The 19254-nt window shown below is 44.5% G+C and overlaps 1 protein-coding gene across 1 annotated transcript in view; it reads right to left on the minus strand.

Moving 5' to 3' along the window:
* The window catches only part of IGF2BP2 (insulin like growth factor 2 mRNA binding protein 2), a 380650-nt gene that overhangs the window by 127776 nt on the left and 233620 nt on the right, over positions 1–19254 (minus strand). Inside the window, exons 9-12 of the mRNA XM_085648719.1 lie at positions 17429–17564; positions 13607–13732; positions 9030–9098; positions 2192–2308 (exon numbers count right to left, since the gene is read on the minus strand). Coding sequence (XP_085504845.1) covers positions 2192–2308; positions 9030–9098; positions 13607–13732; positions 17429–17564 — 448 coding nt within the window. The remainder of the gene's footprint in view (positions 1–2191; positions 2309–9029; positions 9099–13606; positions 13733–17428; positions 17565–19254) is intronic.

Genomic DNA, 19254 nt, shown 5'->3' on the forward strand with positions numbered 1-19254 from the left:
GCCCGGTGTATCAGCTGATTAAAACCCATGGTGTCTTCTGGTGGGGAAGGCCTAGAGGGGTAGATGTCCTCTTGCGGAACATTAGGGACATCAGGTGTATTATAGTCATCCCAGGGGTCAGGGGAACCTGGTGGACTGGGGTCATCTACTGGTGTAGGGGATGGCGTAGGAGAACGAGGTTGGGGAGGTGGAGAAGGGTCCCTAAGAGGTTATGTGCCTATATCCCTCTTTTTAGGTGGTGGAGCTGGTGCAGGCATGTCCAGTGGTTAATTGACCAGTTTTAGGGTCTTTAGTTAGAGTTTTTTGTTGAGGGTCTGGTCGAAAAAGCTCTTCTAAAGAATGTTGGGTGTTCGGTGTCGACTGTGTCGGCATCGAGGGCTTTTTTCTGCCCGGAGCCGTGTGGTTTACCAGTCTCTGTGTGCTTCTTCGGTGTCAATGTTTTTTTTTGGCTCTGAAGAGTGTGAGTCCGAACTTTTGGGGAGTGGCTTCTTCGTCGGCTCCGAGTGTTTTTTCGGTGCCGGGGAGTCACTGGCCGGTGTCTTCGGTGCCGAGGGCTTCGGGGTGGAAGTAGCGGTCGGCCCCGAGGATGGGTGGGGCTTCTCTTTTGGTGCCGATAATTGGGTTTCGGTACCGGTGGCTGGCATACTCGAACTCAAGTCGCCGGAAGGCTTGGTAGGCTTCTTTGCCGGGCCCAAGGGTGGGGCATGGGAAGCAGTGTGTCGGTGTGCACCTGAGCCCGAAGGTGAAGGTGTGACCGAAGCCTTTGTTGTGGTAGGGAGTGGGTCGAGGTCGACGTCTCTACTTACGACCCGTTGAGCTGGAGTTACTTCTTCGACGTCGGAGTCATCGGCTTCGGAGGCGCTGATGAGGACTTCTTCGACCCGCTCCTCTGGTACATCGACACCCTCTTGGAAGATGTCGGGGATCGAACTCGACGAGCGAGCCATGGTCCTTCGAGCTAGTCGATCCCGGATGGTCTTCTTCGAGTGGAAAGAGGCACAAGCTGGACAGTCTCTGGCCTCGTGCTCGGGAGAGAGGCAGAGGTTACACACCTCATGCAGATCGGTGAGGGGAAACTTCGACCCACATCGAGGACACTTTTTGAAAGGCGTCCTTTACATGAGCCAGATGCTCAGGTCAGGTCGGCCCGGAATCGAGGACTTGTAGAGATGCGTGCCGATTAGGGTCGCGATCGAGACAATACCGTTGAAAGGGTGAAGGATTGCGCGTCGAAACAGGAATCGGTTCCGAACTGGAGCGCGAGAAACACATACGAACCCGATGGCGGAAAAAAAACTATCTGGGGATGGAGCCGATGCCCATGCGCACTATGATCCTAAGGAGGAGTCTCCTATCTCGTGACTTCCAAAGACTTTCCAGGACAAAAGCAAGTGCATACATCCGGACCCAACACCAGATGGCGATCTATGCATAGTGTGGAATCTGCAGCTCATATGCCTCGAACATATACGTTTGTACATTTTTGAGCCTGTCAATGATGATCCCATGATGGAGAACACTATATTAGACTTTTAATATTAGTTTCATGAACAATGTTACAAGGACTTGGGGGTGGTTATTTCAAGGCCTGACAACCAGAGATTTTCCCAAAGGTATAATGGTGATCACATGGTAAGCAGTGAGACATTGCAATGATTCTGCTTTTGAATGGCACTTGGAGTGAGAAAATGACACATCTACCTTGGCACTGCTCCAAACCATGAAAAAAGAGAAAGTTGCCTCTTTATTTGAAGACCAAGATAGGGCATTAAATTGATCTGAGTGATACGGATAGGTTTTGGTTATGTTTGGAGTAGTAGGCTGCTAAGGAGACTGAGGAGGCCGGCAGATACAGGAGGTACTTAAAAGAACAAATTATAATAAAACCCCACTAGGAGCTAGAATGTAACCGGCTCAGTCCCCAACTGTCTAGACAGAACACTCACACTAATGATATCACACATTCCTCATGACTCAGCATTCCACACCAGGCTAGAACACAAGACTAGATGCCACAATTTCTCACACTGTGCTGAGCAACCAAGCACTCAAGCTGAATAATGTCTGCTCGAATATATGGGTTGGTGGGATCAGAAATGAGCAACACCCTTCTGCAGCATTTATAAGACCATAATGAAAGGAAACAAAAAAAGAGGGTGTTTAGCTTCAAAGCTAACACAGCCAGTCTTACTTTAATTGAGGCACCAGCAAACCTTGCTAGCTGTTTAATGTGTTGACCCTTCTTTCCAATGATCGCTCCCACGGCCTGAGTTGGGATAAACAAGTAAACAATCTCCTGTTCTGGTGCCTGAAGAAAACAAAGAGACAAACAGCAGAGATTTTAAAGCGAATCGGTCCGTATTGTCGTATACATATGTTTATTTTATCGCAAAGATTTAAAACATTACTTAACACAATTTAAACACATAAAAAATGGTGCACATTTTATAACAAATTCTCACTGAATAAGCTGTATATAAAAGCAGCAGTGCATCATTCATTTTGTGAACTTATTCTGATATTCAAAAATAGGCCTAGTGCGTCATCTTCCAAGGTACAGGCAGCTAAAAAGAATGTCCGGAGGTGCGTGTCCAAGATGATGCCTGAGCAGCTGCACTCTCACAGCGCTCCACTGTCAGCCCTTGCCAAGTGGTGAGTTTGGCATGTTCCAGGGTCACAGAAGAAGCTCCAGTCAGTGGAAGAAGCCCTATGATTACGATGGGTGGCGGCAGTGAACATCGGCGACTGCGGTAACAACCGCCATTGAGACTCCGGGCCTGAGTGGTGAAGGCGCTGGGATGGTCAAAATGGCAGCCATCGTACGGCCCTCGTTCTAATGGCCCTGCAATGAACAGCCACAGGGCTCCTGCTTGCTAAAATGGAGATCCTGTGCGGTGAAGTATGCAGTAAGACGCCTGGCTGTGTCCCTGCTGCAGAGACCAAACAGCAGGCCTCGTGGAGAGAGAGCTCTGCTGATTAAGGCACTGGCCCTGGTGGTAGCGGCTGACTGGAATCAGCCCGTTAAACTCAGTGCTCTATCCCACAAACAGCACATCGATTGGTGGCAGCTGTGGGGCCTCCACATTAAGACCCTCAGAGCAGGCAGCCCGGAGGCAGTGGCGACACTAGCACATGCAAAATGGCGATTGACACAAGGCCGCCCTTCTCCTAACGGCACTGGGAGACGATATATGGCGCTCCTGGACGTCAGACCTGCGATGCAGCACAGTGTGAGCCTGGCTATTCCCTCGCTGTAGAATTCAGGCAACGTGCAGAGAAGAGTGCGGCAGCGCTACTGGGAGAGACAACGGCCTTGGCGGTAGCAACAACGGCCTGGACTATGCCCACTGGTGTTGGTGCTTCACTTGGGGGACAGCAATATAGATGGTGTGACCCTGGGGGTCCCATCGCAGGATCCTTAGGGCAGGTAGCCCTGTTGCGACGCTGCAATTCTGTTCACGCCACAGGGGCACTCACCACATCAGCTGCCCCAGGGGTCTCAGGCCCTCTTGAGACAGACCGCTCTGACCGCAGTGAACGGCAGATCTGCTGGCAAACAGTAGCCCCGGGTGAGCGGCTCGGCGGATGGCACACCTCTGGGGTCAGAGACAGGCAGGCCCCTCCAGAGAAACTAAATAAAGAGACGCCCCAGATCACCTCCAGCAATGCAGGTGAGAGCTTTCACATGGGGGCCTGACACACTAAGGCCGAATAAAGGGTCCCACTGCAAGGGAAGACATCTAGAGGGGCCCCTGTGCTTTGGGATACTGGGGTCGCGCACCCTCATTTCGCTCCACGAGTGGACCTACGTGGGAGCATCCACAATAGAGGGGGGTGTCATAGCCCCACATTCTCTGACAACCCGCCCACCTATGTGGGCCTGACTTGGTGCCATCAACACCACTCACCGCACTAAAAAGGACAATTAGTTGAAGGACATGCTCAGTAGGCCCCCACCCAAAAAATCTGGCCAACACTGAGACACCTCCCTGCCTTGAACACTTGCACTGCTGCAGCTGGTACAGATGGTCCGGAGGAAGAAGCCCCTTTCACCTGCGCCTTCTTAGAGACCCTCATCAGTACCCTGAGAGACGATATAGCAGCCCTGAAGCAAGAAATGGCAACAAATATCAGGGACATTAAGAGAGACCTGGGAGATCTTGGCCAAAGAGTAACCACTCTGGAACAAACCAGTGATACAAGAGGGGGGAACTTGATTAGCACAGACGCGAACTACTGGAACTGTGCCACAAGAATGAGGACCCGCGATATCACCTGGAAGATCGAGAACACAGATCGCGCCGATCCAACATTAGAATTAATTAGGTTCCTCTTCAGGTGGACTGTGGGAAACTGGAGGTCTAGGTCACTCGTCTGTTCATGTTGCGCCAGAATTTGTGGACAAAGACATCGTTCTAGATCACATTCACAGGGAGTGTCGCCCAGCCAAATCCACTAACATGCCTCAATATATCCTGACCTACGTGCATCAGTACCGCTAAAAATAAGCCATCATGACAGCAGTGCACAATCAGAACGCAATCACATTTGAAGGAGTGAAAGTATGGTTGTTCAGAGACTTGTCCCCCATCACACTACAGCATCGCAGGGTGCTCTGACCAAACACCACATTTCAGTGGGAGAAGGGAATCCGGGCCCATTGCTTTGGGTCATCTTCATACGGAAAGAGACACATATGCACGATGGAGGAGGCCTGATCGGTGCTGGGCATAGAGGCATCATAAGAGGAAGAGGCCTGCCACTCGATGTCGCGGAGCTTGGCACACTCATCCAGCGTGTCACGGCATACCTCACGGGTGGTAAACAGACAACCTGGCAAGCCCACGGATGCGGAATGCAGTAAGGAGAGAACAGTCTCACTACACCAACTACAATGCCAAGGCACTGCGTCGGACCATGAAAGCAATTAGCAGAGGGATGGGTCGAATAGACTTCTGATTGAACTGGTTAAGCTTTTAGGGTCCACCCCTTGCTCTGATTTGAGGACCTGGGCTGCCTTACCCTCTCTTCACAAATACATCCTCAACAAATGTGTCAGAGCTCCGATTTCATCCCACCGTAAGCTCGGAGATACTCATTTGATGACGACATGGTCCCCTTGCACTTCTTTCATTGTGCTCCCAGGAGGAGAGTGCTCCAGTTGTACTGTTATGTTCCACCTGACCCCACCTTCTGCTCAACTACTCACCCAATGGAGTCCTCATTCCGTGCTGTGAGGGCTAGTCAGGCCCAATGGGGTAGACGCAAAGATACCTCAGCCTCGTTCTCATCTTTGGCGCCACTACACATCCTAGTAAATGGTTAAAATACTCAGCTTGAACATCCGGGACCTTAATGCTCCAGTAAAGCATCTGGAGCTTTTTAGATGCTCAGACTCTAAATGGGACACCGGCCTCATACAAGAAACTCACCTTCTTAAGATTAACTGGAAACGCATGCGGTCCTGATGGTTTGAACGTCAATACTTTTCTTTGAGTCTGGGAAAGTGGGCAGGGGTGGCGGTAATCCTGGCCACACACTTTCGACTCAGGTTCTCCAGACAGCAGGCATACTCCTTTCACTCTGCATTACAGTGAATACTCACACATTTACTCTCATTAACATCTATGCTCCGAATGAACATCAGGAGGCTTTCCTCCTGGATGCTGTGGGTTGGCTGGTGGGTACCCCTTACACAAAAACTCTTATTGGAGGTGATGTGAACCTAGTCCCTGATGCACTTCTGGAACGATCAGCTCAGAGGACAGGGCGGACAGGGGCATTCACACGGAAAGCACTTCGGTGGGCGGGGGACAAGGGTCTAGTGGACATGTGGCGACTATGCTCAGTGGCCCACTAAACAGACTTGAGAATCGAATACTTTCAGACATCTCCAAATTTCACAGCAGCCACCACGCCAGTCGACATTGGGGTGGCAGCCATTTCTGATCACTCGTCCATCTCTATTACACTTCGCATCCCAGGCCCAAGATCACATCCTCGTACAATGCACCTTAATCATAAACTAATGACATACAATTGGACCTTAACTGAGCTTAAGGACACCATTAGCACCGCCCTCAGTACCAATGACATGCCAGACACCCCCACTGCCGTCTTCTGGGATACCCTGAAGGCTGTGCTAAAAGGCAGCTTTATAGCTGTCGCTGCCCGACTCAGAATTAGAGCGGACAAACAATTCAGGCTAGAGGGACAGGTGAAGGAACTAGAGGAGGCCCATAAGCAGCCTGGCTGCCACAAGGGTACGGCGCCAGCTTACGATACTCAGAAAGCAATTTAAGGCCTTAGACATGGACAAGGCGAATATGCGCTAAACTAAAATATTATGCAGGGGCAGCAAAGCAGGGCGTCTTCTGGCACATAGGTTGCATGCACAGGTGCTCAAACAGAAATTGGATGGTGTATCAGGATGCGCAGACCAACCAATATATGGCGGTAAGGCCTTAAATCTTCCCCCACATTCTGGAGAATACTTCTAGCGGTTAGGGAAAATTCACTGCCATGTCTGAAAAAGAGCCACACTTGAACTAGATCTTCGACAATGACCTAAATGACGGCACAGCTGTCAGGCCACACGGAACTGCCATCATATGTTTTCACCACTTAAAAAGCTTCCACAATGAAGGCAGGGGCCACTATGGGGGGAGGGGGGCTGCCTGCTAGTCAGAGAGCAAACAACAAGTTCAACTGGCTGGATGTGTCTGGGGTGCTGGGTCTGGGGTAAAATCTTTTAAATACTGAACTGGTAACAGCTTTCATATACTTTGCATTTTGGCAAACCTACTGATTTTAGGTGTGCCGCCAAAGATGCTAACATCACAGCACAAGTATATTTAATGAGGACTAAAGCTGATATGCCTATGGTGAAAGCAAAGAGGATAAGAAATTAATCTCAATGGAAATAGTGTAATTTGGAATGTTCTGAAACCTTTGGGAACTGAAAAACAGATGAAATTAAAAACAAAGTCCTGGCTTAGCTTCAATTCCAAATGGGCCAAGGGAGTGTCAGACTCTTTGATATAAAGCTTATGCATTGAAAAAAAGATCCTAGAGTGAGTTTCGTTGGAAACTCTAGAGTTCATCTTGATTGGTCTTGCTCAAGATCAAATTCCGTCAGGAGAGTGGGTTCAAATAAAATAATAATAGAAAATCCACAGTAGAAAAACCTTGCATGAGGAAACCAGAGGAACATAGGTTTCCGCTAATGTCCATCATTCCTCATCCAACCTGTCCGGTTTTTACCTATCCAACCTGTCCGGTTTTTGCCTACTAATCAACAGACTCGCATCAACATTGGCTACTTGATTTCTGCTGGTGATTAGCTGACCCATAGATGAAGTGCATTTTTTAACCATTCATCCCTTCTGAAGCAGATTTATTTGCAATCCAGTGCAAGTTTTTTGTACCATTTTATCTCTATCATGTCCCAGGTTTTCTTGATCCACAACTTCTTATAAGATTCTGAACACCAATATTCACCAGCGGTATTCGGTACCTAGCAGCATTAAGCAAGGAAGACAGCGGCTGCCATGTGCCATGTGTGCCTCCTTTCCTGATGCCGCCAGAGAATGGTGACTGAAACTGGCTCATTTAGACACTACGAGGATTCGTCTGAGGAAAGGAACTATGCCATAACAGATATGCTGTGAAATACACTGACAAATGAATTGGAGAGACAGTGCTGCAATGAAAAAAAACACGCTGACATGGTGTGAAAGGCACTAGGGTGAACATGCAGCAAAGGGAAACCTGTCGTTTTGAGGCTAGGCACCACCCACTTTGTTAACCAATCAATGGTTTGCGACACCAACTGCATTGATAAAATATTGATACATCGCACAGAAAGACGATAAAGGGCGGGTGACGCTCATGTCACACCCCTTTTCCAAACTATTATTAGGGGTTTGCAGTGTGTGCATTGCGAACTGCAAAGATATTAGAAACTAGTCATGAACCTTTGCAACCGCAAAAATCTTCCATACGCCAGGCCGTTCGATATGGGTCGGCGGTTTGACAAGTATGTTGCATTTGTTTTTATTATTTTGGACAATCTGTAAGTGCCTGCAGTTCAGCGCCCTCCACTGGTGATACATCGCTCATGTGGGTCAAGACTAGAGGCAGCGTTTGATCACTGGCCTTACACGTGCAGAGGCGGGTGCCAAATTTCTCCATGGAAACATTAGTGTTTGATAGATTATTTTATGATGAATCAGATTAAAAAGAAGCAAATCTTCATTGTAAAAATCAATGGTTTAGTATTTCAGCCAGAGTTTAGTAAAGAGGGAATGTCCTTAATTATTTTGCTGCAAAGTTTTACTGACGTCATTCTAAGACATATTGTGGTTCACATAAAAAATAAACTCAGCACTTTCCGTCAAAATATTTACAATCTGAACCATCTCTTGTCCCCACCCAGAAACAACCATCTTAGCAGCTAGACCTATTCAAATATTACCAAAGACTCTGCAAAACCGCGGCTCCTAACCCTCTGACTTCTTTGAACCTCCAATGAATTAATATTGGAAACCAGAGACCCTGGCCTACACAGTTTCTACAATTTGAACTTCAAAACAATACACAAATATGGAAACAAGTATATATCAAACAAATGATGGAAAAAAATAATCTATAATGGCAACCACACACCTTTTGCCTTATTGACTTCATAGGGAGTCGACATGACTCCTACTCTGGTTGATGCCCGGAAGAAAAGGAATCTTCCAGAATCAACCACTAAATTGCTGAATAAATGCACAACATGTGAATCTAGAAGTGATTCACACTGCAAAACAATCTTAAAGTTCAAATTTGGAAACACCATATGGGTCTATAAAGAACCACAAATTTGGGCTCAAAATGTAACACTAGATTTAAAACGCATTTGTTTGATTAGTATCTCTTAATAAAAAAAATAAAAAATGTATGAAACTATGATAGTTTATTATTACCCTCAGTTCAAACCAGCAAAGTGATCAGTTTACTGAGACACCAAAGAGTGCTGTACTTACTGAGTGTTGATGTGGGAATGCACCGACTGGGGAGGCTCCATACATGCCCGGGAGATAGGACGAGTGACTCTGTTGCAGGAAAGAAAGTAAACAGTTTACATTTATCACCACAGCAAGAACACGTGATTAATTTTATTCACACTAGGAAATCTTTATTGGAGGCTTGACTATATAAGTGGAGATTAACTCAGTATTCACTCTATCTTTTTCACACGGTATTTCTTTCTTCGTATCTTTCTAGCTGTCTCTGTAGTCTCAAATGTATTATTCATACAAACATTAATAATTGCTTTACCTCCATATTTGAACTGTTAGGAGCATACCATATTATATGACTGATTGCATGCCTACCGTTATGGTGCCCAATTTATTTGCACCCACAAGTGGCTTTTAGTGGCATTTGGCACTGCACAAGACAGTAAGATGTCTCACTCAGCTAACTGCTCGCTGATGACCAGTGTGATCACTAGGCCACAACTTAAAATCTCGACCACGGCAACCTGGTCTTTATCGTAGAAGATCAATAAAACAATGTCATGCAAATGTTCTAAATAAAAAACTCACAAATATGCTGTATTAAAAACTGCTGCAAAAAAATTCCACATGTTCTGGAGAAGAAGGATCTTCATCTTTATCACTGCAGATTTTTCCTGATTACTTGCATCATCTATAAAGGTAAGTCTCATGGGGGTACTCTTCCGGGGCTCAGTTTTTTCAATTTCCTCAACACTACTTTCCATATGCAGCTATCTGCGAAGCGGGTCAACAATGTAGAGCGCAGGGTCATCTCCATCAGTTACTGGAAGAAGACTCCAGGCTAATCTGGATCAGTACGAGGTGATTTGTTTACATAAATGTTTTCTTTTTTTATATAATGTCAACCTGTCACAATTCAAAGCACTTTTACACTGCAGTGGCATAGATTATTGCTCTCAGTGGTTGACTGTTCCTCTTGTCCTAGAGGTTCCCGTGGGTGTTGGCATTTATGCCCCAGTGCTGTATCTATGGAATAGGAAGCTTAGATAAGGACCTTTGGAGGCACATGAATTCTGCTGCCACCTGGGTCTTCTGTTAGAGGGATATCAAAAGGGACCCAGATACAAAGGTCTGTCTGAAGAGAGTGTTAGTAAGGCCCACAGTGATGAACAAATAGCACTATTGTGCTCTATGCAAATGGACAAGAGGGCGGTTTCATAAGAGGAATATGTCAAGGTTTGATGCTTATCAACTTGCGGGTTTGCAGGGGTGTGAACCAACTTGAGAGATGTGGTCGGGGTGCAACACAAGACCCACTTCTTCTGCACATACCTTGGACTCTTTCCTCTGTAAGCCTTATATAAATGGTACCGAGCCACTTTAATTTTCCCTTTTCCAGGGAACCGAATTTAATGTGTGTGTGCCAGTTGTCACACTACAGTCACCTCAAACTGCTACAGCATACATTAACATTTTTTGTATGATTTAATCTCCATCAAAGGTTTTCCTAAATTTGGCATAGGTGGCTCAGATATTTCGATCCTCCATTTTATCAACCAGCATGCGATAATAGAGTTCAGATGACACTTCTCTGCTGAGTCAGGCCTGAAAACAACCATTCCCAAACCCACATGATCACACACAAGAGTATGAAGCTTTACTTTAGAAGGTTTCATTTGAAGCCCATTTAATGCAATGGGGAGGATGTGGCCTAACGGCTAGGGCGGTCGTCCTTAAATCTGGGGAACCGGGTTCGAGTATCGGCAACGACGCTCAACATCCTGTGTTTCTGGGAAAATCACGTAATCTCCTCGTGCCTCACAAAAATGAATGAGTCCGTATGCAACGCAACTGGTGCTCATGTAAAGCTCTCTGAAACAGGATACCTTCGGGTCAGGTTTGCACTAAATAAAAGTCCGTGGAAAAATAGAACCATATTTAAAAAAATTTTAGCGGATATTAAAATAAATTAGAGATCATAAATGAGCAAAGAGTAAATATTATAAACACAGACAACATTCTATATTAAATGCACATACTTTTTTTTATATAAATCCTAGCTAATGTTGATTAGCACTGAAAGGTTCACCATTGGGAGGTGTGCATATTCTTTGTTGGATTCCTGATCGCTAAAGACAAGCAGCCCAGAGCTGCCTGCAAGAACAGTTTAGATTTCTGACAAGCCAGGACGTAGTCTAGACAACACATTGCCCGAGTTGACATGTCCCCGTCTACCTGCGAGTGATAAATTATTGCTTTTATAGTGAATCCCACAACTATTGTGAGAAATAATCCACATCATCTGAGAAGCAATGTGAGAGAAGACCCATGAGAATTACCTCACAATTTTCCACATACCATCTCTCTGTACGAATAATTAAATAAGTCCATTCAAAAAGCTAAAGACGCTATCAAACTCAAAATGCATGTAACACTTAGGGTCATACAATAAATAGTACATGAAAAAAAAGCCAAAAATATAAATCAGAAACAACATATGCGGCCCTTATGCCTCAAAGGAATGATTGGCAACTGCATGTTATGATGGGCACCAATACAATCAAACACACAAAAGGTGAGGAGAGGAATGCTTGTAAATAATCTAATCACTGGTAATTTCTTAGGGTAGCATTACAACCTATTGTCCTTTTGTCCCGCTTACCACCTCAGTTTAGACCCAGATATATGCAATTCAGTTGGGGCCTGCCCCAATAGGAACAGCCAAGCCTGAACTTCCAAACCAGGTCCTCTCTGAACGAGAAGACAAGCAACCCAAGACAGATTGCGGCCTATCCAGGGCTCTTCAGTTGGGCGCAGCTTGGTTGCAGTGCCACAGTGAGCAGAGGACCCACGTCTGGCCATACTCTTGGTCATTTAGGGTGCTACATCAAACACACCAAAGTGTGCCCTGTACAATCAAAGTAAAACATGTGACCATACGTTGTTTCGTTTCTACTCCATTATATGTGCTGTAGAAACACTGCCACAGTATCTGGTACTTGCTGTTTTTGGCCACATAGACAACATCACCCTCCGCCTGGTACCTCCTAGAGCACGGATGGTTGTTCACTAAATCCTTTCCTATGCACCCATATTACGTTCACTTAGTGTTAGGGAAAATACGACCGCTATAGAAAGGCTAATGGATTATAAGTCACTAAGGCAAAGAAACTAAGACTTGGAGAATTCATCTGATGAGGTTCAGGGTTAACACAATGTGAATAGGGGTTCTGAGTCACACATGGCTAACTGGCGTAACTTAACATCATTATTGATAGTGTGGGCAAACTTCTTGTAGGGAAGACGTGGCGGTGTGGTAGTGTAGATGGGAAACAGCGTTTACAACGCTGCTGTTACCACGCAGGTAAGTAACAACGCAGAGGTTACAACAACTGCATTGTTATCACGCGTGGCTTTACATCGCAAGTCGTTTCTACGACTTGCGCTGGGGGTATGCAAGTCCAAGGTATGTGTTGGATTTTAAATCCAACACATTCCCTGCTGTTGCGCTAACTGGAGTAGAAATAGTAATTTATACTATTCCTAAGTCCAGCGTGCCACCTAGCGCAAGTCGTAGAAACGACTTGCGATGTAAAACTACGCGTGGTAACAATGCTGTCGTTGTAACGGCTGCGCTGTAACCTACTGCGTGGTAATAGCACGCGTAGTAATGCGCTATATTCAATGTAAACTTCTTGTACTGGAGCAGTGGCGGTGTGGTAGTGTAAAACTCTTGTACTGTAGCCGTGGCGGTATGGTAGTGTAAACTTCTTGTACTGGAGCCATGGCGGTGTGGTAGTGTAAACTTCTTGTACTGGAGTCATGGCGGTGTGGTAGTGTAAACGTCTTGTACTGAAGCCGTGGCGGTGTGGTAGTGTAAACATCTTGTACTGTAGCTGTGGCGGTATGATAAACATCTTGTACTGGAGCTATGGCAGTGTGGTAGTGTAAACTTCTTGTACTGGAGCCGTGGCGGTGTGGTAGTGTAAACTTCTTGTACTGGAGCCGTGGCGGTGTGGTAGTGTAAACATCTTGTACTGGAGCTATGGCAGTGTGGTAGTGTAAACTTCTTGTACTGGAGCCATGGCGATGTGGTAGTGTAAACTTCTTGTACTGGAGTCATGGCGGTGTGGTAGTGTAAACTTCCTGTACTGGAGCCGTGGCGGTGTCTTGGGGAAACATCTTGTACTGTAGCCGTGGCGGTATGATAAACTTCTTGTACTGGAGCTATGGCAGTGTGGTAGTGTAAACTTCTTGTACTGGAGCTATGGCAGTGTGGTAGTGTAAACTTCTTGTACTGCAGCCGTGGCGGTGTGGTAGTGTAAACTTCTTGTACTGGAGCCGTGGCGGTGTGGTAGTGTAAATATCTTGTACTGGAGCCGTGGCGGGGTGGTAGTGTAAACTTCTTGTACTGGAGCTGTGGCGGTGTGGTGGTGTACAGATAACAGATTCCAGTGCATCATATACCTTATGCTATTGAAATCTAAAATATAAGCATTTTTCCAACTTAAAACAGATGTATTTATATCCAATTTTCGCAAATACTATTCAATAAATTGGAAGTATATTACAACAGTGCACCACGCCCAGGTAGTACTTACAGAAAAGGGGCTGTATGGAGCAGCGGCGGCCCCGCGAGACCCAGCTGAGGAAGGAAGCACGGACAGTCCCGTTGAAAAGATCCCGAGAGCGCTCAGATTCAGCCCAGGAATCAGGTTTGCTTGTTGCTGGAAATAACGAAATAAAATGACTTTATGATAACATTATGAGAAAGCCATAACACTGTTCGGAGCAATCCAAATGATACAGGACACAAACTCTCACCCGCTACCAACACTGAAGAAGGGGCTGATTTAGGGAGGGAGTCAAGGGGTACAATTTGATGAAAGGCCCAGATGTATATGCAAGCCTGGGCGCACAATAAGAAAGCATGCAGTCCAGGCTAAGGGGTTCAAGAGAGGCTTTGGTTAACTTAGGGAGGGAGAATGAGGGCTCCTCCATCTTCTCCAAAGCATCTATTGTACCAGGATGTGGATGCTCTGGGGGGGACTTCAACTAAATATAAACTCTCAGCTAACTGCTTCTGCACCCCTGCCAGTTGAGTTTTTTAAATTATATTTTACTTTCTAGGCGGTGATTCTTGACCTGTGGTCTGCGGGCCCGTAGGCCATCACAAAGCCTGCTTAGGGTGTCAGCGACAGCTTGGAAAATGTTATAATATTAATAAATTCTAAGAAAAAAGCCAAATTTTCAGTAAATGTGAAAGAATCAGAAATTAGAGACAAGAAAATTAAGTAGTATCCTCCGTTTGATTCGCGGGACAATGCAAGAGCATCAAAGAGAATGAATCGGTGGGGGTTCACTGTTTCCAATTACTATTCAGTGGGGATCCCCCAGATTGCAGTATGGTCAAGTGGGGATCCACATAAATCAAAAGGTTAAGAACCACTGTTCTAGAGCATCCTGGAAACATGCCTGCTATTTATTGTGATAGGACCTTCTAAACAGCTCACAGTCATTAACTTATTAGATCTGAATAATTACCTGGAACACATATTTCTGAGACGCAAAAGGCGTTCGATTCACTCTAGGTACTGTGGACACCGCTTCTCAGTGGCTTACCTCAGGAGCGTTATTCTGAACACTCAGCTTCAAGCTGAAATCTCACTTCAGTATAGTAAGGCTATTTACTTCTTGCCTGTGTAATCTCTGAAGGCCGCTTCACACCCTGAGACCTGGTTGAATATTTCTTGGGCCCTTATTTGAGTTGCATGTTTTTCTAACGTTGCTAAGCATTCGCCCTGCCTCGTGGTCTATATCATTGCACAACTAAGACACAAAAGTCAACAATTAAGTAATGGTGAAATCCAGTGGCGGCTCGCGGAGTGTGTGCTGCGGGATGGCGGGTAGTAAACTCCGGCATATGGCCGAAGGGACGTAAGTAAATAAATGAATTAATATTTTTTTTTACATTGCGCGCGCTGCAACGCCAACTCGGCAATGCAGCGCGCGCAATGTAAATTGTTTTACCCCGCCCCACCGCAGCACACTCTCGGCGAGTTGCCACTGGTAAAATCCCAAATCCCAACCAAAGACATCCCTCACCTGTTTTATGAGTGAAGATGTGGACATTTCTGCTCACATTACAGTGGGTTACACGAAAGGGAGCTATGAGACCCTCCCATTCAGCTACTGTAAGAGGAAGGATTCCCAGATCCACCTACACTGTAAATAATTGTGGTTACTCTTGAGAAGGTGTCAGAGTTTCACATCTGGGAATCCTACAACTACGTTTTTACAAATATTCCTTTGGGGCAATCAAGCCGAGGAACAGCTGTACGAGAGCAAGAGTTTGCCAAATAATGAAGGGATTTAGAGATTTCCCCCCCCCAGATATAACTGACTACTGTTGATCACGCATCTTTGCAAATTAAAATGGTTTTAATGTGAATACTAGACTGTGATAATGATCATTAAAATTATTTACGGATTTGTTAAATAGATTTCAAGGAGGGGACAGCGCCAGAAGGGAGGCACACATGGGCACAATTCTCTGTTTCTCTGGCACGGGCTTATTTTTGTGTCTTTCTGTCATTTTCTGAGGCCACTTTTGAGAAGCCAGCCCTGCTTGCTGCCTTTAAATCACATGACCCTAGAGGAACAGTGGCAGATGTTTGGGCCAGAGCACGTGGTAAAAAGAGAAATCTGGGTTTTACTGCCAGACCACGAAGGCAAATCAGAGATAGTGGTGCCCATGGAATAAAGAAGGGACTCGCGACTCAGTCTACAGCCTCGGGATGAGACACCTACATGGCCTCTGTCCTGAGTGACATGTAGGCCATGGACTCTGCTTCTAGTAATAACACCGTGGGAGATCTGGAGGTAGTAGAGGGCTCTATACCTGTTCGGCCTCTTCAAATGGGTGGAAACGTCCCAGGCACATGACCATGAGTCCTCAGGCTGACAACGACCTTGATTATGCACGCAGAGTAACTTTCGACTGCTGAAACACCCACAATTTTCCTGAGGGATATTTTACCAGGAAAACATTGGTGAAAACTGTTTGAGGTAAATTTGTAGTAAATCCATATTCATGTGTAAATTGGTGTGGTAAACAGCTGTTCCACACAATTTTATTAATTTTCCCTAGGAAAACTCGGACTAGAAAGTCCTTCCTAATAAATACCACATAAATGATATTAGTGTTTAATTGATGCAGTGAATAACTCATCCTTTGCTGGCCCTCTCATTATAATGGCTAAAGCACCGTGGATTATGTCCAGATGTTGCGATACTGACTACTTTATGAGCATTCCAGATGAGAGTTTTGGATACTACCTTGGCATGGCCCATCACAAGGAGAAGAGGGAAGATGGGTGAATCTGTTTTAAACAGACAGAGCTTCAGGCCAATGGTATGCGGAGGGAAGAGGAAAAAGTAGAGGCCAGAGTTGGGCAAATGTGTGGCAACGTGAGACTGTGATGTTGAAGCCACTTAAGGCCATGCACTAGAATATAAATAAGGATGAGGAAGAAGGTCTTCTGATGAGTGGGGAGTTCCCGAACGTTGTCTGGATATATACATGGTCAGGTGCACAAAGATGTCCTTCAGTGTATGCTCTTAATTCATGCATATTTCCTCTAAATTGATTTTGTTACTGTGTGAATCAAGCTTATTTAGTAAATAGATTCGTTCAAGAATTTTCTTAAGTGGGAGGAATCTTTAGTTCTCTTAAATCCAATGCCTGTATAGTGGGATCACAACTGTAAAGTTGTGTCACAAAGAACTTTAAGTTTGCAAGAAACAGGAGTGGCCTCAGGGTGCTGTGGCACTTAGTCTGTGTTGAGAGTACTGCCAAACAAATGTTCATAGTACTTACTTTCTGAATTGTGTTTACTAGTTCCAAGTAAACTCAATACCAGGCAAGCTGGGTCTGCCTTGGCGCACATGAATGATAAATGCTAAATGCTGGACTTCACAGAACTTCTTCCAGGCGGTGGGATTCGGGGAGAAAACCTTGTTGAGATAAGTAGCGGCACAATAACAGGACTTATTTAAGTCCATGTTGTGGGTGACTACTCACCAAAGCTTCTATAGATTCTAATTAGACGTGAAGTGAAGTGCAGAAAAATAATCTAGTTTAACCAGGAGCAGATCTAGACTTTGCCTGCTGTCTTTCTTTAACATGTTCCCTTTAATTGCCAATTTCGACCACAAATCAACATAATAAAACATAGTAAAACATAAATAAGAGGCATGGCGACTAACAGAAGTGTAGGTTTCAAAACAAAAATAGTTTGTGCTCAAAAGTCAGAGAGTTTAAGGAAGATGTTAGTGTGTGAAGCAAGGCAAGCACAACACATAGTTAACGAAGGTGGACAGAGCAAGGAATAAACAAGAAACAAACTATCTGAGTAACTTACGTTTACAGCCAAAACATCATTCTCATAGGCTTCTCTGAGTTTCTTCAGGATTTCTACCTCGGCATTCGAGCAAGCCTCAATGCTACCCTTTACAGTAATGGTCCTTTCAGGGTTATAGATAGTCAAATCCTGCAAACTAAATGTTAAAAAAAAACAGTTATGAGCCTTGCGCTAACCTTCAACATGCTTTAGATTTTAGCCATTAAATGACGAATCAAAGTGATTGTGTATATATTTAGTTCAAGATGACACAAAAAGTGCCCAATGGTAGAATACAGATTTATTTGACTGATCGGTGGTACCTTGTTTCCAAGTTATGCAGTGCATACATTACTCTTGTATACCAGTGGACTATGTCCAAATAATACAAAAAAGTCCTAAAACATTTGCATACTATCCAAATTACAAAATACATTTAAAATGACTATTTCTAGCTACAATAACACAGTTGAAGATGAAAAAGAAGCATCTAACGAACACCCTAAGAAAGGATATAGATCAACGATGATTCAAGGTCAAATCATCCCTATTTCTGAAAATTCAGTGTGAAAAAGTTGTGGATACAGTTAGTGAAAAGCAGCCGATTGGTATTCACAATGAGGCTGTGTTGCCTGACTTGATAATTCCTCTGCTACCATCTACTAATGATTTCAATGAGCTGGCGGAGCAGTCTTACAGGTTACTACATACTAGTAAGCTTACGCGGCACTTTTACTCAAAGAACAAAACCAGAATGGGTTCTTATAGAACACACAAAAAGAAGTGACGAGTAAAGATGAACTAAAATGCTGGTGTGACTCAATTTACCCCACACTGAATTTTCCCACAAAATGTCAGAGGTCTCCAACTGGCTACACGCATCTTCAATTTTTTGTGTTAGTGTCAGTATAAACAACAAATACTAGTTCATAATCTTAATTCATTAGCCTTTCTTGGAAGAATCTGTGTTTTCAGGGACAAAATATTCTAAGCTTTACTGCCTTCTGTTAGCTGTGAGGACATCTACAGAAGAGTGCGAGAGGAAGGGCGAGCGGCAATACTACACCATTCCCACAGATGGACTGTCAACATTTTCTATCACTGAATTATACATTTAAATCCAAATTGAAACAGACAATGAAGGTGAGAAAAGGGGACTGAATATCAATGTGTTTCCGTTAAAATGTGTGAGTTTTCAATAATCTTAAAGATTTTGGACAATTTCCCTTGACAGGCCAGAATCCCAGTCCCAGGGTTCCTCTTGGAATTATTGCTCCTGGTGTCTGGTAAGCACCCTAACTTTCTTCGGGTCAGGACAAGAGAAACTGGGTTAAAGAGCAATTTGTTTTTGCTAACAACCAGTAATGATAAGTATAATGTCATTTCAGAAAGAAAAATAGGAAGCTGAAAGGAGTAGGAGCTAAAATTTATTTCCGAGCGCATGCAAATGGCTTATTGATTTACACTTTGTCCACTTACCAGTTCCATTTTCATTAAGATTGAATAAACTACTGATATTCAGTTAAGCATTTTTGAAGATTTTAGGGTAGACAGACTGCTCCCCAGGAATATAAGATTGGATCAGTATTTTATTGCAATCATAGCAATTTTTTTTGTCCTGAAGAAGACTGCCATTAAGAAAATGAAGGCTGAAATGGCACTGACACTCACAAAAGACTATATATATATATATACTATATATATATATATATATATATATATACTATATATATACTATATATATATATATATATATATATATATATATATATATATATATATATATATACACACACACACACACATATATATATATATATATACAACCTACTGGCAGTCGCCAGTAG

Source organism: Triturus cristatus, chromosome 3_2, assembly GCF_964204655.1.
Source record: "Triturus cristatus chromosome 3_2, aTriCri1.1, whole genome shotgun sequence".
NCBI classification, from domain to species: domain Eukaryota; kingdom Metazoa; phylum Chordata; class Amphibia; order Caudata; family Salamandridae; genus Triturus; species Triturus cristatus.